We start from the raw sequence: 23807 nt of genomic DNA on the forward strand, positions 1-23807 counted from the left end.
GCCTTGCTGAAATCCATATACACTACATCTACTGCTCTACCTTCATCAATGTGTTTACTCACATCCTCAAGAAATTCAATCATGCTCATAAGACACAACCTGCCTTTGACAAAGCCATGCTGACTACTCCTAATCATATTATTGCCTCTCCAAATATTCATAAACCCTGCCTCTCAGGATCTTCTCCATTAACTTACCAACCACTGAATTAAGACTCACTGGTCTGTAATTTCCTGGGCTATCTCTACTCCCTTTCTTGAATAAGGGAACAACATCCGCAACCGTCCAATCCTCCGGAATCTCTCCTGTCCCCATTGATGATTGATGATGCAAAGATCATTGCCAGAGGCTCAGCAATCACCTCCTTCACCTCCCACAGTAGCCTGGGGTACATCCTGTCCGGTCCCGGTAATTTATCTAACTTGATGCTTTCCAAAAGCTCCAGCACATCCTCTTCCTTAATATCTACATAGTCAACCTTTTCAGTCTGTTGCAAGTCATCCCTACAATCGTCAAGATCCTTTTCTGTAGTGAATACTGAAGCAAAGTATTCATTAAGTACCTCTGTTGTCTCCTCTATTTCCACACACTTTTCCACTGTGACACTTATTCTCTCACGTCTTATCCTCTTGCTCTTCACATACTTGTAGAATGCCTTGGTGTTTTCCTTAATCCTGTCCTCCAAGGCCTTCTCATGGCCCCTTCTGGCTCTCCTTATTTCATTCTTAAGCTCCTTCCTGCTAGCCTTATAATCTGCTAGTTTTTTGAACCTTTCATAAACACTTTTCTTCCTGACTAGATTTACAACAGCCTTTGTACACCACGGTTCCTGTACCCTACCATCCTTTCCCTGTCTCATTGGAACATACCTATGCAGAACCCCATGCAAATATCTGCTGAACATTTGCCACATCTCTTCCGTATGTTTCCATGAGAACCTGTTTCCAATTTATGCTTCCAAGTTCCTGCCTGATAGCCTGATATTTCCCCTTACTCCAATGAAATGCTTTCCTAACTTGTCTGTTCCTATCCCCCTCCAATGCTATGGTAAAGGAGATAGAATATAACCATATAACAATCACAGCACGGAAACAGGCCATCTCGGCCCTCCTAGTCCGTGCCGAACTCTTAATCTCACCTAGTCCCACCTACCCGCACTCAGCCCATAACCCTCCACTCCTTTCCTGTCCATATACCTATCCAATTTTACCTTAAATGACACAACTGAACTGGCCTCTACTACTTGTACAGGAAGCTCATTCCACACAGCTATCACTCTCTGAGTAAAGAAATACCCCCTCATGTTTCCCTTAATCTTCTGCCCCCTAACTCTCAAATCATGTCCTCTCGTTTGAATCTCCCCTACTCTCAATGGAAACAGCCTATTCACGTCAACTCTATCTATCCCTCTCAAAATTTTAAATACCTCGATCAAATCCCCCCTCAACCTTCTACGCTCCAATGAATAGAGACCTAACTTGTTCAACCTTTCTCTGTAACTTAAGTGCTGAAACCCAGGTAACATCCTAGTAAATTGATATCTTTCCTATAATTCGGTGACCAGAACTGTACACAATAAATTACACAAATATACACAATATATAGAGAGTGTTTCTAAAAATCAGATTTCAATTGTTTGAATTTTATATCTATGTGGCAGTATTTGACTTTAAGTAGCAGTGTCCTTCAATAACTGCAAGTGTTACAATATGAGAGGAATTTATCTATCTATCTATTTATTATCTAGTTGCCTATTTGTTTGTTTATTTATTTATTTAGAGATATAGAAGGACCTTCCGGCCCAACAAGCTATACTGCCCACCAACCCACCTATTTAACATTAGCTTCATCACGGACAATTTACAATGACCAATTAACCTACTAACCATTACATCTTTGGACTGTGGGAGCAAACCCACACACTCATAGGGAGAATGTACAAGCTTTACAGATGGTGCTGGAATTGAACTCCAAACTAGGGAATGCCTCAAGTTGTAATAGCATCGTGCTAACTGCTACACAACTGTGCAATATCTCAGTATTTAAAAACACAGATTCTTTATCGTATTGCTGAAAAATTCTCATAACCTAAAACATATGCATTGTGGGAAACAGAGTACAGTTATAAATACTTGAAACTTGTTTTATATTCATTTTCAACATATACTTTTGGAATAAAATGCTGCCTTGTAAATCTTCTCAGCTCACTTGAAGGATAACCAATCAACATCAATGTCCTTGTAGGAGCCATGTATCTATTTTCTATCTGCATTGTATTTTGTGTTGCGCATTTATTATGGTAGCTAGTCACGTTGGTTGGGCGTGGTAGAAGTAAGGAGTTCAGTTAATTTGTCTCTGGATCAGTCTACAGCTAGGGAGTGAGATAAGGGGCGATATCATTTTTTTGTTGATTGCTTAAGTTTTCTAAATTATGTTGAAGAAAGCTTAAGTACGTTTAATATGCTAACACTGTTTATTTTGTTATACTGTTAGTTTTAGTTTCATTAGTTATCGCTTCAAGATTATTTGCTTTGCTACTTTCTTAATAAAAGATCCAACGGATTCTTCAACTTTGGAAGCTTGCTATTGGATCAGGGAGCACATCATACAGGATTAAACCCACCCTGTGCTTAGTCTCTAAGCAGTGTTGATTTGATTGAGTAGCCACTACAGTCCTCTCTCAGGCCATCATCCCCTTATTGACTGATGCCAGACACGATACAGATGCACTAAAGCTCAGTAAAGGAGAGATTACAGGTGAAGAGAGGAGTAAATAAGGATTCAAAGGCACTGTGATGAAATGCAATATCCACAGACTCTTAGGAATCTTTGGCACAAGACTGCTCAGAGTGGAGCAGGAACATTTGGAATGGTACTGAGAACTCAAGGCCATGCATCAGAACATGCAAACCTAACTGGTGGAAGAAGCAGACTACCAACAAAATGATCCATCCACCTGTCCAGTCAGCTACTAACTGCTCCATTTGTGAAAAGATCCCCAGTTCCCACATTGGCCTTATTAACGCCTTCAGTCATGAAACCAAAGTGGAAATACAATTGCAAGAAAAAGTTTGTGAATCCTTTCCAATTACCTGTTTTCTGCAGTAATTACTCATAAAATGTGGTCTGATCTTCATCAGAGTCACAATAATAGACAATAACAATCTGCCTAAACTAATAACACACAAATAATTGTATTTCTCCTCGTCAATTTAAACAATCACAGTCTAGGTCCAAGAAAGTATGTGAATCTCTGTAACACCTTCTGTAAAAGCTACTTGGAGTCAGGTGTTTCAATCAAAGAGATGAGATTGGAGGTATGGGTTGTAGAGGTGTCCTGCACTATAAAAAAGACACACAGAGTCAGGTTACTGACTGAGCTTGTTCTTCAAGAAAGATCTGTTTATGTGCACCATGCCTTGATCAAAACAACTTGAGGACCTTAGAAGAAGAACTGTAGAGACTCATGGAGTCTGAAAAGGCTACAAAAGAATTTCTAAAGACCTGAGTGTTCAGAGTAAGAGAAATTATCTACAAATGGAGGAAATTCAGTACTGTCACTATTCTCCCTAGGAGTGGGCATCCTACAAGGATCAGACCAAGAGGTGAAGGAGGTGAAAAAGAACCCAGAGCTAACAGCAAAATACCTGCAGAAATATGTACAACTTGCTAAAGTCTCTGCTCACATGTCCATTATAAGAAAAACAAGAATGGTGTTCATGGAAGAACACCAAGGAAGAAATAATTGTTCTAAAAAAAAAGGCATTGCTGCACATCGCAAATTTGCAAAAGACCACCTGGATGTTCCACAACACTTCTGGGACAATGTTCTGTGGACAAATGAAACAGAAGTTGAACTTTTTGGCACAAATGCACACCACTATGTTTGGAGGAAAAAGGGCACTGCACATCAACACCAAAACCTCATCCCAACAGTGAAGCATTGTGGATGGAACGTTACAGTTTGGGTCTGCTTTGTTGCCTCAGGGCCCGTACAAATTGCAATTGTTGAGGGAAAAACAAATTCAAAATTGTATCAAAACATTTTACAGGAGAATGTCAGGGTAGCAGTCCATCATCTGAAGTTGGATGATGCAACAAGGCAATGACCTGAAACACAAGAGTAAATCAAGAACAGAACATTTTAAAAATAAAATTCATGTTTTGGAATGGCTAAGTCAGAGTCCAGACCTTAACCCAACTGAGATGCTGTGGCATGACCAGAAGAGGGTTGTTCCTGCAAGGTATTCCAAAAATACTGAAGTACTGAAATAGTTTTGTATGGAGGAAAGGTCTAAAATTCCTCCTCGCTGCTGTGTAAGTCTGATCAGCAGCTACAGGAAACATTTAGTAGAGGTTATTGCTGCGAAAGGAGGTTCTACCAGTTATTAAATATAAGGGTTCACATACCTTTTCCTGTCTGGACTGTGAATAATTTACTCAATGGGTTCAATAAACACATGAAAAGTACAATTGTTTGTGTGTTATTAGTCGAGGCAGATTGTGTTTTGTCTATTATTGGGACTTAGATGAAGATCAGACTGCATTTTATGAGTAATACAGAAATCCAGGTAATTGCAAAGGATTAATAAACTTCTTGTAGCTGTATGTCACCCCTGATTTGAGAGAGTGCATGACTTAAAATCTATACAGAAATCAATGGAATAATAGCATCTGGCAAAATACTGTAGAAGGCCTTTTCTGACCTTTCTCCTTGATTCCAGTAATTGAGAGGGGTGTAGAATTGTATCTGAAATTTGTCTTCATCTGATGTCTGCTGCATGATAAACATAAGCTGTGATCTTAATCAATGCATCCACAACACAACCAGTCATTGCAAAATAGTGATACAAGATTGTATCATCACTTCTGTGCCAGGGTGTATCCACTGCAGGTATCTTAAAAGCACTAGAGAAACAGCATCAACTTTACTTCTATGAGTATACTGGCAGGATAACCATCAATGTTCTCTCCCAGGGCAGTATTGAAGTACTGAAGCCCTACTTACACTGAGTCAGCTACAGACCAGAAAGCCGAAACAATCCATCAACATAGATACCCAGGTGGACGAAGGACATTCTCAAAGCCTTGTTGACAAACGTATAACATCCCATCACACTAACCTGTGGATATCCATCTCATTTACCTAACTAAAATTCTTCAAGGCATTGAGTGACTTAAAAGATGCATTGAAACCCAGCATGAATGGTAGCAGGCAAGCCTGCCCTGTCAAGCGCCTCCTATGGCAAATATTGAGCATCTTATATTGGCCAATTCAGCCATCTTAGAGCCTAGAGAAATGGAACAGAAGCAGATCAACCTTGACTCCAAGGGAGTGCACAAGATAGTGACCTTCTGGGCATCACAAATCCTAGATAAAACCTGCAACACGCCAATTTTATTTAATTTTGCTATTCTTTGGATAAAATGATGAGCCACTGGAATTGTTATAATTTGGATAAGCAGCTTATCCAAATAAATCACAAGAAATAATTTTAATGCCTACTTCAATGTCTCTGCAAGGAAAAAGCTCTGCTGTACATCATCATGGTGTGGCAGGGTACTATAGACATCCCTTATTCCAGAAAATCCAGCATCTACTCGACAGTACTGCTCCAGAGCCTGTGCAAATATAAAAAAGAAAACAGAGGCTAAATTTAGCCTGTTAGGCATTAATTAGAAGAGTTTAAACATCATCATTCAACACACACGGGAGGAATTTCCACATACTGAAGGCAAGTGTTGATTTACCAGAGTTTCCGTCAGCATAAATGCAAGAATTTCTTTATCAGAATTCTGGCAGAAAGTTGACAAAATTGTCAAAAAATGGCAAAAATGCTGATTAATTAGTTGGCATCTTTCTACCTAGGTGACAGATATACAGTTTTCAAATTTTGCGATGCTGTATCATATAATTTTCATTTTATTGTGAAATTAAATAGCTTTCATTTTTTGACGTCTTATCACACAGTTCATGTTACCTAGTTGCATTTTAAACTTGCATGAAAATAACACACTAATATCATGTAAGGAAATGAATGACACCAATGAATATGTGGTACCTGTGGATAGACCTACTCAGGGTATAAATACCATGATAAAAGGCTTTTTAGCAGCAGCAGTGCAATACACCATAAAATGAGGATAAAAATAAGGTAACAAGCTTAAATTAACACAAATTATACATAATGAACACATATGTACAATAACAAAGTAAACAATAGTGCAAGATTGAGAGAAAAACGTCGTCCAAGGTAGTGTTAAGGTTTTTCAGGTATGTTCGAGAACCTGATGTTAGTGGGGATGAAACAGTTGTTGAACTCTCTGAGATGTAGGATATCAGGCTCCTGAATCTCCTGCCGAATGGCAACATCGAAAAAGGGGCATGGTTCAGATGGTGGTAGTGATGCAGAGTGGGGCGGGGAGTGAGGAGGTGATGGTATAGCTGTCAGTGGCCCGTATACAGATTAAAGAACCCATACATGTCTTATTAGAAAATTCCCTACATTACAGAGGAGTGAAAAGAAACCAGTTAAGAGACACTAGTTATGACTGGATAGTTAAGGAGTGAACAAGCCAAGCTCCAAAAATGATTATGTTTCTAATGAACCAAAAACAGAAATATCACATAGAATGTGCTGTATAAAAAAGTTAAATAGTCTTTACATACCTGTACTGCCTCCCAACCCCATTCTCTGTATCTGGGGTCATGGGTAAATCTCCACATATGCATATAGGTTTCAATCACTTCAGGGCGCAGGATGTAATACTTATCATTCATTCTTGTAGCAACGGCATCTGCACCTCCATCGAAGCGAAATGCTTCAGGACCAAGTTTAGTTGCTAAAAATGGTAAGTAGTTGGACATTCAGAGAATTAATAACATTCAAATAATATCTCTTAAATGAATGTATCACTTAATTATAGAATTAGAATTCCCGATTCGCCTGGACTTCTTGCTCCAGTCTCATCCTCTCTGGACACATTAGTTTTTAACTTCTGACATGACACTGCTATCTCAGTTCTTACACTGAACTTACTCACGCTCAAAGACCTTCTTCTGAACCTGTAATACTCAATGCACTAAGAACCAATCGCACCTTTGTCAACAAATTTGTTGACAAGGTTAGCGGAGTTATTGTATGCCCCCTCTGGACCTTCTCCAGCAATCCTTTCTTAGATAAGGGGCTCAAAATTGCTCCAATACTCCAAGCCTCAGCATTATATCCTTGCTTTTATATTCTAGTCCTCTCAAAATGAATGCTAACATTGCATTTGCTTACCAACTCAACCCAAGAACATAAGAACCAGGAGCAGAAGCAGGCTATATAGCCCGTTGAACATGCTCCACCATTCAATTAAATCATGGCTGATCTGGTCATGGACTCATCTCCACCTTTTCCTCATAACCGTTAATTCCCCTACTATGCAAAAATCTATCCAACCTTGTCTTAAATATATTTACCGAGGTAGCCTCCACCGCTTCATTGGGCAGAGAATTTCACAGATTCAGCACCCTCAGGGAAAAGCAGTTCCTCCTCATCTTCATCCTAAATCTACTCCTCGAATCTTGAGGTTATGTCCCCTAGTTCTGGTCTCACCTATTAGTGGAAACAACTTTCCTGCCTCTGTCTTATCTATCATAATTTTATATGGTTCTACAAGAACTGCTCTCATTCTTCTGAATTCCAGTGAGTACAGTCCCAGGAGACTCAATCTCTCCTCAGTCTAACCTCCTCATCTCTGGAATCAACCTGGTGAACCTCCTTTGCACCAGCTCCAAAACCAGTATATCCTTCCTCAAGTAAGGAGATCAGAACTGCATGCAGTACTCCAGGTGTGCCTCACCAGTACCCTGTACAGTTGCAGCATAATCTCCCCACTCTTAAATTCAATCCCTCTAGCAATGAAGGCCAACATCCCATTTTCCTTCTTGATAGTCTGCTGTACATGCAAACCAACCTTTTGTAATTCATGCACAAGCACTCCCAATTCCCGCTGCACAGCAGTATGCTGCAATTTTTTACCATTTAAAGAATGATCTGCTCTTCCATTTTTCCTTCCAAAATGGATGATCTTGCATTTACTAACATTGCATTCCTTCTGCCAGATCTTTGCACACTCACTTAATTTGCTTTTCTACTCAACTTCGTATCATCAGCAAACTTAGATACACTGCACTTGGTCCCCTCTTCCAGATCGATAACTGATCCATTATAACTATTTAGAAAGTCTGCCATTTCTCCACTTCACATTATTTTATTTAGATACTGCATGGTAATAAGCACTTCTGGTCCAACAAGTCTGCACTGCCCAATTAACATACATAACTAATTAACCTACTAACTTTGGAATGTGGGAGGAAACTGGAGTACTGAGGAAAACCCACCCTGTCACTGGAAGAGCATAGAAAATCCTTACAAAAAGCAGTGGAATTGAATTCTGGTCATTGGTGCTGTAAAAATGTTACGCTGATTACCATGCCACCCAGTCTTATCCTTTAAGAATCAAGCATTATTTCAGGTATTCTCTTCTTGGCAATGTATATCTCATCTTAAAATATGAAACCATCATTAACGTTTAACCTGTTTGTCTAGTTCCGCTTTGCCAACTCTATTCTCATATCATTATTGTCTTTATTTGAATTTTAAAGGCTAGATTCAGACTCAGGCTTGAAATTCTATCATGTTCTGATCTTCTTTTCTTACAGGATCCTTTATTATGATATCATTAATTTTCCAATCACATTAAACAATACATAATCTAACTAGCCCACTACTTGCTTGGTTCCTGAACCCACTATTCTAAGAAAACATTATAAAAAGACATCTCAAATGCTCTATGAACTCATTCTCCAACGATCCCTTTGCCAATTTGGTTTGTCCATTCTACCTAATGATTAAAATCATTCATAAACATTTCAGTAGCCATCTTAAAAACACTGCTTCTCAATCAATATTTTGCCATTGTATTATCAGTGTTATAGCCAGCAGGCCTCATACCCCAGTGAGACTGGGACATGCCTGTCCTAGCATGCAAAGCCAGCTCCAGTGGACTGGGTGGATAAGATCTACAGTGAGATCCAAAAACTAGGAATGGTCCATGGAGAGGAAAGGTACAGCAGACGTCATGGTCATTCACCGCAACCAAGGATGACCCTAGTTTGTTACATTTGTTCGTAAAACTGGACCCTGGATTCTGAGGTTGAGAGAGTGGAACTGCCCCAGTGCATTGGTTTTCCCTCTTTAAAAACTTTCTCCACAAGTCTACTGTCATCATTGGACAACCACTACTAATCACTGTTAGTGACTCTTTTCTTTTTCTTTTTAAAAAATTTACACCCAAATCTATTTGACATCTTGAGCTTAAGCCAGTATCATTCCGCACCATTTACAGTTATCTCATCCTTTATTAACTAATTAACCCCATCACCTTTTACTTTTCGCTTCCCTTTCCAAATTGCCAAATATCCCTATATATTCAGTTCCTAGCCTTGATCATTTTTCAATCACACAGATTACAGGTTAGATTACAGTTGTTAGGTTGTATGACAGAAAATGATCTACTACTGCACTATATTGGCTATGTGTTTTATAATGAATGTAATCATAAGAAGCACACAAAAGTATTTTCTATAGACATAAAGACTGATTTACAAGGTTTATTCACTATCTGACTGGCATTATATGTTGTTAAATATTAATATCTTTGCAATCATATTCAGTGGTGTGATTTTGAAGAATAAATATCTCACCTGATCGTTTATACGATTCATGGCAGGTGAAGGTGATTTCTGCGGCCAATTCCATGTAGTGCTTAGACTTATCTGCTGGTGCATCATCTGCTCCCATAGCTAACATCCCTCCTGAGAAACATGCCAAATGCCCCATTTTATGATCCAGTATTCCACCTCTCCACTCTGCAATATAAGTCAAACCACTGGCAGATCTCCTCACTAGATTTGTCTCTATAGCCTGCAGAAGCACAAAGAGAACAGCCAAAAGTTATTGCAGAACAATATAATAATTAAATTAAGAAATCTGGCATTAAATCAGGAGTTCACAACCTGGGGTCCATGGACCCCTCAGTTAATGGTAGGGATCCATGGTACAAAAAAGGTTGGGAACCCCTGTATTAAATGATTGCAATTATCCTCAGTTAAGCTTTTGAGTTTAAATTCTAAATGCTATGCAGCGACTACTTTTTGAAGCAAATGAAAGTTGCAGCATAAAGTAACATAACATTCAATATCATTGTTGGAAGGGAAGAACTAGAATACCAGAACAATAAAATTTACGGTAAATTCTCAATAAAGTACTTAAAATTGTACTTCTCACAAATATTTGAAAAGCGACTTGGTAAAAACTTGTATTAGTGTTATAAAATGCACAGAAAACAAGGCTTTCATTTCACTGGGTCTGCAATAATTATCAAAACCCACTTGCACTAATCCCTTTTTATTCTTCTTACATTGTCATTTTTCAATCACCTACACACCAGGACAATTTACAGTGGCCCAGTAACCTGTAAACATGCAAGCCTTTAGCACGTGGCAGAAAACTGGAGCACCTGGAGGAAACCCATTCAGTCATGGGAAGAATGGTAAAGCTCATGCAGACAAAACCAGGATCAAGCCTGGCCTGTTGGAACTACAAGGGAGCAGTTCTACAAACGTTTGTATTATCTGTGCTGCAGTCCATCCACAGGTAAATAAAAAAAAGCAGTAACTACATTATAATTGCAAATGCAAATTCAAAGCACTGTAGAAAACTATCCAAAGGCCAAGTAAAAAGACCAACAAAAACAAAAGAAATAGTAAGCCCCATAGCCTTTCAAGCTTGTTCAATCATTTAATTATACCTGAAAATGCTGGAAATATTTAGGAGGAGAAGCAGCATTATGGAGAGAGAAAATTCATATTTCAGATTGATGATAGTTTAAGTTGGTAAATAAACAGTTTAAATGTTAAACAAATAGCAGGATGGGATATCTAAGATAGGATGGATACCAAGGGAGAATGAATGCCACAAAGAGGCTCAGAAAGCGTGATGAGGCACATTACTTACAGGCAATTTGTACAGAGAAAATATAAATTGGAGATGACTGAGGGGACACAGAGAGTGGACATAGAATGTTGGAAATGTAGGATACAAAAAATGGCAATAGTTGAAATAAAGTAATAGACTCAAAAGTACAGCACAGAAGCAAGCTCTAGTCCATACCAAACCATTTAAACTGCCTACTCCCATTGACCTGCACCAGGACCAACCCCCTCCATACTCCTACTATCCAAGTACCAATCCAAACTGCTCTTAAATTTTGAAATCAAACTCGCATACATCACTTGCACTGGCAGCTTGTTCCACACTCTCATGACCCTCTGAGTGAAGTTCCCCCTCATGTTCCCCCTTAAACTTTTCACCTTTCACTCTTAACCCATGATCTCAAGTTGTAGTCTCATCCCTCAGTGGAAAAAGCCGGCTTGCATTTACCTTATCTGTACCCCTCGGTTTTGAATTCCCCTATCAAATTTCCCCTCAATCTTCCAGGTTCCAAGAAATAAAGTCTTCACCTATTCAATCTTTCCTTACAACTCTGGTTCCTCAGTCCCAGCAACATCCTTGTAAATTTCTTTTGTAATCTTTCAACTTATTTAGATCTTTTCCGTAAGTAAGTAGGTGACCAAAACTGCACACAATACTCCAAATTCAGCCTCACCAATGTCTTATACAACTTCAACATAACGTCCAATTCCTGTACTCAATATTTTGACTTATGAAGGCCAATGTACCAAAAGGTCTCTTTACAACCCCGTTTACCTGTGACACCACTTTCAATGAATTGTGGACCTGTATTCCCAGATCCCTTTGTTCTACAGCACTCCTCAGTACTCTACTGTTCACTCTGTAAGACCTACCCTGGTTGGTGACACTGAGATGCAACCCCTCATACTTGTCTGCATTAATTTCCATCTGTCATTTTTCCCAACTGGTCCAAATCCCACTGCATGCACTGATAGTCTTCCTTGCTGTCTGCTACACCTACTACTTCGTGTCATCTGCAAATTTGATGATCCAGTCAACATCATCATCATCCAGATCATTGATATAGATGACAAACAACAACCGTCCCAGCACCAATTCCTACTGCAGTCTACTAGTCACAGGCCATCAGTCAGAGAGGCAATCATCTACTGCCACACTCTGGCTTCTCCCACAAAATCAATGTCTAATCCAATTACTACCTCATCGTGAATGCCGAGCGACTGAACCTTCTTGACCAACCTCCCATGCGGGACCTTCTCAAATGCCTTGCTAAAGTCCATGTAGACAACATCCACTGCCTTGCCTTCATCAGCTTTCTTGGTAACTTCTGAAATCAGAAATAAAAATAAATGCTGGAAATAGCCAGCAGGACAGCAGCACCTGCTGTGTGGAAAAAAAAACTTATGTTACATGTTGATGACCTTTCATCACAACTGACTAGCTTTTATTTGAATGGACAGATCCACTGTCTGAAATTGCTGAATTCAAATTTTAGCTGCGAGGCTGTAATATATCCAAATGTAGGACAAAATGTTGTTCCTTAAGCTTACATTAGACTTCATCAGAACAATTCAAGAGGCTCAAGACAGAAATGTCAGAGTGAAAGTGGGATGGAGTACTATTAATATAGGGAGCTCAGGATCAACCCTGCAAGTTAATTTAGGTGTTCTGCCTTACGTTCCCCTCTAATTAATTACCATCACTTTGTCACTCTTCTAACCAGAAGCCTATCTCTTTCTTTGTCACCATTAATAATAATAATTTAACTATCATTTATTAACATTTAGCATAAAAAGCAATGGCTTGGTACTCAGACTTACACCCACTGCACCCAGCCTTCAAGTCAATAAAGCTCTAGTTGATAATTAACCTTTGCTGTCTCTCACAATTTTTAATTGTTATTTTCACTTGCATTCCATAGGCTTTTACTTTATCAAAAAAAATTATTTTACCGATCAACCTGTCTAATACCTTGCAAAAATTCATACAGACTGCATCATGACCTCACCGACTCTCTTTGAGATTTGATTAAAAATTGAATCACTAAAGCTTTGGTTAACAAATCCACACTGACAATCCTTGATTAACCCATGTCTCTCCCTTAATTCTAATTTACTTTTTCCTCAAGAGTTTGTCTTTCATCAATATTGGGTTTGCAACTATTCAAAATGTTCTTTTCATCTTTTTAAAAACATTCCACACGAGCCATCTTCAAATTCTCCAGCAACACAAAGCAGAACTTGAAAATAAGATGGCTTATGTTATTTCCAAACTTCTTTTTAGAAAAAAGAGCCTGAGACACAATTTTATCATATTGTTAAAGTGCACAACATGCACTTTTACTCACTTCCTCCCCCCACCCTCCACAGCTTGACATAATTTTTATGTATAATTTATATTCTGTCATCAGTACCTACATACCTATAATGCTATTGGAAACAAATTCTTATTGCATAACTTGGATTTAAATGTAAGAGGTATAATCAGGAAAACTGTCGATAACACAAAAATTAGTAGTGCTGTGGATAGCAAAGAAAGATATCTAGGATTGCAACAGAATATAGCTCAAGCTCAATTTTATTGTCCATTCATCCTTATACATGTAAACAACCAAATTAAACAACACTCCTCTGGACCAAGTTGCACAACATTGTACACATAACTGACACACAACACAAAGTAATATTGAATTAACAAATAATGAAAAATATTCCAGAAGACTGACATTTAGCATAAGATGCATTGACAACACAAGTTAAAAAGTGTACAGTACAACAATACTAGCATTTCATACATGATGAGACCTCAATGGTGGCAGGGAATTCAGTAGTCTTACATCCTGGGGGAAGAAGCTGTTTCCCATCCTAGTAGTCCTTGTCCTAATGCTATGGTACCTCCTGTCTGATGTTAGGGGGTCAAGGACATTGTGGGATGGATGTGAGGGATCCTTTACAATGTTCCTGATAAAATTCTCAGTCAGGTGGAAGAGGAACCCTGGTGATTCTCTCGACAGGCCTCCCAGTGTCAATGAAAATGAACATACAGTTGACGTTTCAGGTCAAGACCCTTCTTTAGGACTGCTTTTGCAATCCTTAGTGGGGTCTTGCAGTCAGATACCTTGCAATTCCTATATCCAGAGTGATGCAGTTGGTCAAGACACTCTCAACACTCAAAAATAGGTTAGAATGAGAGAATTGGGGTGGGGGGGGGGGGGGTTTGAAGCTTCACTCACCTCAATCTCCTCAGGAAATTAAAAAGCTGCTGTGCTTTCTTGTCTAAAGAGGCGGTGTTGATGGGCCAGACCAGGTGAGATTATCCATTATGTACACTCCCAGAAATTTGGCGCTCCTAACTCTCTCCATAGAGGAGGCATTTATGTGCAATGAATAGTAGTCAGCCTGCACCTTCCCAAAGTCCATAATCATCTCTTTATTCTAGTCTACATTATGACTCTGGATGTTGTGCTCACACCATTCTACCTCCTCTCTACACAATCTGATGAGGTCAACCACTTATCATCAAGTTCACTGGTGATTCGGTTTGAGCTGGATTTAGCAGTACGGTCATGCGTCAATAACATGAACAGCAATGGACTGAACACACTGCCCTGGTGGAGCCAGAGATGTTGCTACCAACACAGACTGGGTGGGGTCTCTGCCAAGAAGTCTAAGATCCAGTTACAGAAAGAGGTGTTGTGATCCAACAAGGTCAGTTTACCCACCAGCTTCTGAGGGATTGCTGTATTACACATTGATAAACAGCATCCAAGCAAATATGGTACCATTTTTCAGGTGAGACTGGACAGAGTGGAAGGCAGAGGCTATGGCATCATCAGTGGACCAATCTGAGTGTTAACTAAACTGTAGCAGGAAGATGGGATTTAATGCAGTCCATAACCAGCTGCTCAAAGCATTTCATTATTTTTGAGGTCAGTGCCCTGGATGGGAGCCATTAAGGCAGGTTACTGCAATCCTCTTGTGCACTGTGATGATGGTGGCTGCCTTGATGCCTGCAGGTTCAGTGGACTTCCCAGAGATATGTTGAAGATGTCTGTTAGAACCTCTGTTAACTGGTCTGCGGAATCTCTCAGCACCCAACCAGGTATGGTATCAAGTCTCACAACAACACACACAAAATGCTGGTGGCCAGGCAGCATCTATAGGGAGAAGCGCTGTCGACGTTTTGGGCCGAGATCCTTCGTCAGGACTAACCGAAAGGAAAGATAGTAAGAGATTTGAAAGTAGTGGGGGGAGGGGGAAATGCGAAATGATAGGAGAAGACCGGAGGGGGTGGGATGAAGCTAAGAACTGGAAAGGTGATTGGCGAAAGTGATACAGAGCTGGGGAAGGGAAAGGGTCATGGGACGGGAGGCCTCAGGAGAAAGAAGGGGGGGGGGGTGGAGAAGCACCAGAGGGAGATGGAGAACAGGCAAACAACTAAATATGTCAGGGATGGGGTAAGAAGGGGAGGAGGGGCATTAACAGAAGTTAGAGAAGTCAATGTTCATGCCATCAGGTTGGAGGCTACCCAGCTGGTATATAAGGTGTTATTCCTCCAACCTGAGTTTGGATTCATTTTGACAATAGAGGAGGCCATGGATAGACATAGCAGAATGGGAATGAGACGAGGAATTAAAATGTGTGGCCACTGGGAGATCCTGCTTTTTCTGGCGGACCAAGTATGGTATCAAGTCTGCAGCTTTACGTGGGTTGACCCTGGTTAATGTCCTACTTGCATCAGCTTTGGCCAGAGTGTTTGCTCCTTGGAGAGGGGTGAGGAGAGGGACCTTCCTCACTGCCACATCATTCCATTCACAAAAGTCATTCAGCCCATCAGGAAGAAAGGCACTGTCGTGCAGGGTGGACTTGTAGTCCATAATGGTCTAAATGCCCTGCCACATGCACCTCATGTCTCTGGTGTCACAGAAATGGCTGTAAAGTCTAATAATTCCATTTTGCCTTCCTAATGATGCAGGAAAGTACTGCTCTTACGGACCCAAGAACCACCCTGTTCCCCAAACTGAAGGCAGCATCCCGATTTCTCAGAGATGCGCAGACCTCAACTGTCAACCGTGGCTTCTGATTTGACCTCTCAGAGATGTGTTTAATAATGGTGACATTCTCAATGTGCTTCCCTATATAGATAGAGTGTCCCACGTATTCATTGATATTAATGTGATGGTCATAGGTAGCCACCTCCCTGAACATGTTCCAGTCGAGTTTTCAAAACAATCCTGTTGAAGTTGCAACAATTAGCACAAGTTGTCAGAGTATCCAAGGTGAGACTGGGGGAAGCAGCCTTGTAAACAACATGGATGTTGGTATAAATGAGGTGTAACGTGTTCTCTCAGATCGCAAAGTCAACATGCTAATAGAACTTAGACAGGACTGTTTAAGAGCTAGCAGGGCTAAAGTCTCTAGAAACAATAAAGGCACCATAGAGCTCACGTAGCACTTCCCCAATATTAGCACGGTAGGCGGGGGGGGGGGGGGGAGTGGAGGGAGTGGAGGTTGGATGCGAACAGCCACAATTACAATGGCAGTGAACTCCCTCGGTAAATGTATCAGATAGAAAAATGGCAGGTGGAATTTAATCCTGACAAGTGTCAGATGAAGTCAAATTAGGGCAAGACATGGTATTGTTTAGAAATAGAGAGACCTAGGGGAACAAGCCCGCTGTTCCCTGAAAATAGCAATGCAGATAGAATGATGGTGGCATGTGGCATGTGGCATGCTTATTGTCATAGGTTGGAGCATAGAAATAAGTGTGATTTTATAGAACAGTACAGTACAATATTGGTCCTCTGGCCCATGGTGTCAAACTTTCAATCTGGTCCATTATCAATTGAACTGTTCCCTCCTACATTATTCATAACCCTCCATTTTTCTTTCATCCATGTGCTTATCTAAGAGTCTCTTAAAATGTCCCTAATAAATCTCTTCTGCCACCACACCAAGCTGTGCATTCCAAACACTTACCACTCTATATAAAAAAAAACTACTTCTGACATTTCCACTCATCTTAAAAGGATATCCTCTGGTATTACCCATTGCCACCCTAGGAAAAAGTTGCATGGCTCTTATAATCTTATACACCTCTATCTAGTCACCACTCATCCTCATTCACTCCAAAAAGTAAAACAACGTGGTAACTTTACAAATACTGGTTGGTATACAGTTTGGGAAAAGGGAACAGATCTTTCACCAGGATGTTGTCTAGATTAGAGAACTTTAGCTGCAAAGAGAGAGTAAATAGTTTCTCCTGGAGTGGAGGCGGCAAAGAAGTTACTTCATAAGGCTGTAAAAAATTACAGAAAGCATTTGTAGGGAAGGTAGTCAGACATTCACCTCCCCCAATCACACAGATGGCAGAAACAGTCACCGTGTTTAAAAGGCATTTAGAAAAGCACATGAACAGAAGAATATGAACTAAATTAGGCAAATAGGATGATATAGATGGTCAAAAAATGGATGGAAGAGACATGCTGGATCAGTGGATCTATTTCTGTGCTGCATATCATTATCACTTGCTAAGTATGGAAAAAAGTTGAAGAGTGTCCTTTTGCTAAGTATGGAAAAAAGTTGAAGAGTGTCCTTTTGCATTTGTACAGGGCCCTGGTGAGACCACAGCTGGAATATTGTGTACAATTTTGGTCTCCAGGTTTAAGGAAGGACATTCTGGCAATTGAGGAAGTGCAGCGTAGATTCACTAGGTTGATTCCTGGGATGGCAGGGCTGTCTTACACAGAGAGATCGGAGAGATTGGGCTTGTACACACTGGAATTGAGGAGATTGAGAGGGGATCTGTTGAAACGTTTAAGGTAATTAAAGGATTTGATAGGATTGAGGCAGGAAATATGTTCCAGATGTTGGGAGAGTCCAGTACCAGAGGGCATGGATTGAGAATAAGAGGTCAGTTATTTAAAACAGAGATGAGGAAGAACTTTTTCTCCCAGAGAGTTGTGGAGGTGTAGAATGCACTGCCTCGGAAGACGGTGGAGGCCAATTCTCTGGATGCTTTCAAGAAGGAGCTAGATAGATATCTGATGGATAGGGGAATCAAGGGATATGGGGACAAGGCAGGGACTGGGTATTGATAGTGAATGATCAGCCATGATCTCAGAATGGTGGGGCAGACTCGAGGGGCCGAATGGTCTACTTCTGCACTTATTGTCTATTGTCTAATTTTGCACTTTTTGTAACATTTACTCTGGTACTATCCATGTTATGTCAAGTTATAAGATCCTTTATCATTACTTATTTTGTTCAGCCAGATTGTGGTGCCTAGAATGATAGTGTGGTCTGTGTAGACCTACACCTGGGCTAGATGCTCTCAGTCTTTTTCACTGGCCTCAGTGAAATAGACTGCATGACATGATCAGAATGGTAGCTGGGACTGATACTATACTTGATACCTCTGAAAGTAGATAAAGCTAGGGATGAAGCTTCACTGACTACAAATGTTTGTTAAAAGACTTCTGCATTCAATAGCTTTAATAAACTGAAAAAAAAACTTAAAATTTAAAAAGTTGTAGATTTAAAATTTAAAAAGTTGAGGATTTAAAAGGCAAAAATATTTTTAAACAATGACAGGGTTAATAATAATTAGATTATTTTGAAGTTCAAAGTAAATTTATTATCAAAGTACATACATGTCACCATGAGATTTTTTTCTTGTGGGCATTCACAGTAGATACAAATAAATTCAACAGAATTAATAAAAAAACTACAAAGATAGACAAACAACCAATGTGCAAAGACGACAAATTGTGCAAATATAAAATGAAAAAGTAAACTAATAAATAAATTAGAGAACCTAAATTGTACAGTCCTCAAAAGTGAGTCTATAGTTTGTGGATACAGTTCAGTGTTGGAGTGAGTGACGTTATCCCCTCTGGTTCAGGAGCCTGATGTTTGAGGAGTAACAACTGTTCCTGAACCTGGTGGTGTGGGACCCAAGGCTCTTGTACCTCCTTCCTGATGGCAGCAGTGAGAAGAGAGCATGATCTGGATGGTGGGTGTCCTTGATGATAGATGCTGCTTTCCTGTGACAATATGTGCTCAATGGTGGGGAGGGCATTACTGATGGAGTAGGCAGTATCCACTACTTTTTTGTAGGTTTTCCGTTCAAGGGCATTGGTGTTTTCACACCATACAAGGAATTTAATGTTTCAGGAAGTAGCAGTGTAAAAGCATAAGAGTACACAAGCAATTGGAGCCAGAGTAAGGAGAAATAAAATCAATTAAATACAAAATATCCAAAAAGAAATAGAAGGGAGAGTTCACACTAGAGTCAGTAAAAATGAAAATAACTAACTTTTTAAAGTTCAAAGTAAATTTATTCTCAATATATGTATACGTCACTATATACTACCCTAAGCACTTTCTTGTGGGCATTCACTATAGAACAAAGAAATACGTTGAATCAATGAAAAACTACCAATTCACAATGCATGTATGTGGCACATGGAGTGTGGCAAATAAGGTCAGTGAACTTCAGGCACAGAATATGATGTGATGGTGATAACAATAAGGGGTAGGACAGAGGCATTAAGTATTTTTGAATACAAGGTGTTTAGGTAAAATAGGGAAGAAAAGTAAGGAGGAAGGGAAGCTGCACTGAGCAAGGAACTATTATAGGCTGGACAATGAGGTTGTCAAAAAGGAATCAAATGCAGAATCTGTTCAAGTAGACCCAAGAAAAAGGGAGAACATTACACTCCGGGCATATTCCATAGGTAATTAATTGCAAGACTGATAATATAGAAGCAAACTTGCATGGAAATTACAGAGTTACATCTATTGGATAATTATAATGGTGGACTTTAATTATTGCAATGTAAACTGCAATAGTAATAGTGTTAAGGTAAAGAGTGAAGATTTGCTAGAATATGCTGAAGATAATTTTCTAAAGTAGTGTTTTTGTAGTCAAATGATGGAAACAGCATTATTGTGCCTGCTTTTGAAAAACGAGATGAGTCAAATGCACAATATTTTAGTGGGAGACATTTAGGAGATGGTGATTATAATAAAATTTAAGTCGGTTATAGAAAAGAAAGGAAGAGCAATCCAAAGTAAAAGTAATTAATTGGAGGAATACCAATTACAGTTGAATAATATCTCCAAGAGGAGATATTATTAATATTAATATCTCCAAGATATTATTAATATTAATATCTCCAAGATATTATTAATATTAATATCTCCAAGAGGAATCAGAGCCTTCCCCAGTATTCAAAGGTGAATGCCTAATAAAGAGTGTGAAGTGCTTATAGGACTCCTTCATAGTCAACCATTCTCCATGGTGTTCCTTTTCTGACAGCACACCACTTTGCAATGTAGTGACCACTTTATTCACATTGCAATTAGCCTCTTCAACATAAATAGTGACATCAGCTGCTGTTTAGTTTAAAATCAGTATTCTGAATTCTTTCATTTGATGACACTATCTGAATGTGTGTTTGTCCATGATTTGAGGAGCTTACATGCCTGTCAACAGATGTGCATTCAGTAGAACTATAAAGCCCTTCCATGTACACTATTTCATATAATAAAAATCTAACGCACCTTCTCAGCTCCACAATTATTTAGTTACCAATTAGTAATGTAATTATTTTCTTTTTCATTTAATCCTACTTACATTCATTTTTGATACTGTGAAACATATCTGCAAGAGGAATATCCACGATGGAACAAACATATCGGCTTCTCAAGAATAAAGAAGCCTAATGATGCTTCAAGCTTCTGGTATTTAAAACAAAATTTGCGAAGTTCCATGGAGACAGTTTAAGGATTCAAGAAATTCTGTACCTGTAATGCCTCATAATACATGGCTTTTGCTTCTTCGTCAGTTTTGTCAGACATAAGCCAGGCTTTGATCAAATATTCATAGAAACTGTCCCCAAGCCCACCAATGGAGACATGATCTAGAAAATAAAAAGTCATAGTTAGTTATCAGGTGTTGGATTTTACCTTATTCTGTTATAAGCACTAATGAAAAAATAAACTGACTAAGCAAAGATTTATTTAATGAGAAGCAAATCATGCTGTAACATCTTCTCTTACAAATTAGAATAGTCAGTTATTTCTTTTGACCAGTGTACCTCAACATAAACCAAAAACACAATTCCATGTTTCATTTTTGACAAATAATTAGAAATAAGTAGGTCCTGGAAACAGTTTTAGAGGAATATTTTCCTGATAGTTCAAGCCTATCAGTAACTTGCATTTTGAATCCTTCCATCCAGCCTCCACATCTCCTACAGCACCAAAATAATTCTATAAACGACACACTTCGTGTCTGCCATCCATAATCATTCACCATCATTACTATTCTATTGTTGACCAAGGGAACATCTTATTCCACTAAAGGCTCACCTCCATTATCCAGCTTATTGCATTCCACCCTTCCCTATCCAAATATAGCCAGAGTTTCCAACAATGTTTTCCCACCCATCCGTGCATTCTGGTGTCCCAAAGGATCAATCCTTGATTCTCTCCTTTGCACATCAACAAAATATCCCCTGCTAATTTCACCTGCAGGTCTAGGACCAACTTCTTGCATCTTCACAGTGGATGAAAACTCATCTGATAAACAAAATCTTAATACCATCACCAGCTCTGGCATATTTGGTCAATGTGTAAAACCCACACAGTTGAGGATATTTGACCTTAATACAAGCATTCTGATTCTAGGTCAGTAGGGAGATTATTTTAAGAAAAAAAAATTATTTTGCAGATACCATGAGAAAGCTAGTTAACAATAAGGGGGTTTTATTTTTTGAGAAATTATTGTTGACAGAAACTTAACTCAGATGTGGTGCATAACTAAGAATATTTTTAAACTAAGCAAAGTTTAGAATGAAAACGATACATTGCAACTGGTCCAATCTCATCCTTCACCTTATGACGAAACTCACCTGCATCTTCCTGGCTGCTTGTTACTCCAAAGTTGCAGATGATGCAGCTTTACAGAGCCCCTGAGAAGCAGCAAGCCTGGCTACAAGTAAAAGCCACGCTACACTACAATGGTATATATCAAAATACTTGGATTTGAGCCAACCTTGAGTATATAATTTTCACTATGAGGTTAGTCTAAAAGACTTGTATATAATTTTTCAGAACATCAGTAACTCTGAAAGCACCTCAGAGCAAATGTCCGACAAAAAGTAATGCATGGATATCTGTGTAATATGATTTTTTTTTAAAAAGAAAAACAAATTATGTTGGTTGAGGACAAATATTGGCCGGACATCACAGAGAATTTTCCTGCCTTTTATTAAAAATAGGATCCAAGGATTCTATTTTAAATTCACTATTACAGGCTGACAGAGGCAGAATTTCCTAAGAGTTGCACATTTGGAAAATTAGAAGTTGCTGTATTTCTGATCAAGCATTTCTAAACTCTGCATATATTCATAATAGTTTTAACATTCTAATATCAACTTTCCAGGATATTAATATTTTCTTCACTATTTAATGAAACAAAGTTAACTAGTAACCTTACACTAAATGTCCACTGTGGAAGATTATCTTCAAAAACAGGATTTTGTACTAAGTTTAAGACAAATGTTGCTTTTCAAATCTAGTTTCTTACATTTAAACAAAACCAATAATGTGGGAATCAGGGATGTTGACCAAGGCATCTGAAAATTAGATTAATAAAGACAATGGCATATTTAGATTGAAAATATTTAAACTGAAACAATTTTCAAAAGAATTAAAGAATACTGTCTTCTGGAAAAAGTTATCCTATGATAGCAAAGACAGCATTAAATGAAAGCTACTTCAAATCGTGCTAAAACCTGGAGCTAAGGGGAAGATTTTTAATATCAAACTTTGATCAAGTTTTTGTAAAAGAGGAGCAGAAAACTGAAAATTATTCTTTCTAATGCCAAGATACATTTTCTTGGGTAAGGAGATCAAACTGAACTCAGTACCTTCAGATGCAGTTTCATCATTGCCTGCTGTAAATCAGTCACAGGTGAAGTAGCTTTTGATTTCAAAATGTTTGGATGAGCACAAGGACATCAAGATCCTTTGAATAGTTCTCTTACATTTTAAATTGCATTTTGTTTTCCTCAGAAATTAGTAACTTTTACATCTCCAAACTACCTTATCCATGATATTGCTCCATTACTTAACCTACATTTGCATCTATGAAGGATTGCATTCCTAAAAAATGGACAACATCATAATTTTCTGTAATACATCGCCACATCATCTGCACACACATCAAGAAATGAAAGTTGGAAAAAATTATTTTATTCCCTTTCCACATAAATTTTTCAAGAACAAATTTTTATTCCATTTCCCAGATTTTTTGGTAGTAACTTGGGAATTCATAATCACATCAATAAACATCCTATTCTCAAATTTCTCGATGATACAAAACAAGTTCATATTGAGAGTCAGTAAGAAAATTAAAGAGGATGCAGAGGGTATGGAAAGAGAAAGTGGGGTGGGAAAGAAAATGCCACATGTGGAAAAAATGTGAAATTATTGACTTGGTGTACAAAACAGAAATAGAGTATTTTTTTTAAATGATGAGAGATTTTCCATGGGACCCAACAGTTCAAATGCACAGTACTGAAAACCGACATACAAATGTAGTATTGAATTAGGAGGCAAATGGAACATCTGGCAGGCAAGTGTCATCCATTCTATCTACTGAGGGAGCTCTCTGCTGCCACTTTGGTTGCAGCATATGTTCTAGCTCTGGCAAGCATCAAGCTGGTACTGGATGAGCTGATCAACAATCACA

The 23807-nt window shown here is 38.8% G+C and overlaps 1 protein-coding gene across 3 annotated transcripts in view; it reads right to left on the reverse strand.

Moving 5' to 3' along the window:
* LOC132383536 (mannosyl-oligosaccharide 1,2-alpha-mannosidase IA-like) overlaps nucleotides 1-23807 on the reverse strand; it is a 122052-nt gene that overhangs the window by 10372 nt on the left and 87873 nt on the right. For all 3 annotated transcript variants that reach the window (XM_059954647.1, XM_059954649.1, XM_059954650.1), the window contains 4 exons: nucleotides 20855-20970; nucleotides 9755-9974; nucleotides 6671-6843; nucleotides 5507-5622 (listed from right to left, as the gene is read on the reverse strand). In XM_059954647.1, the coding sequence (XP_059810630.1) occupies nucleotides 5507-5622; nucleotides 6671-6843; nucleotides 9755-9974; nucleotides 20855-20970 (625 nt within the window). The remainder of the gene's footprint in view (nucleotides 1-5506; nucleotides 5623-6670; nucleotides 6844-9754; nucleotides 9975-20854; nucleotides 20971-23807) is intronic.

This window comes from Hypanus sabinus, chromosome 30 (assembly GCF_030144855.1).
Source record: "Hypanus sabinus isolate sHypSab1 chromosome 30, sHypSab1.hap1, whole genome shotgun sequence".
Lineage (NCBI taxonomy): Eukaryota > Metazoa > Chordata > Chondrichthyes > Myliobatiformes > Dasyatidae > Hypanus > Hypanus sabinus.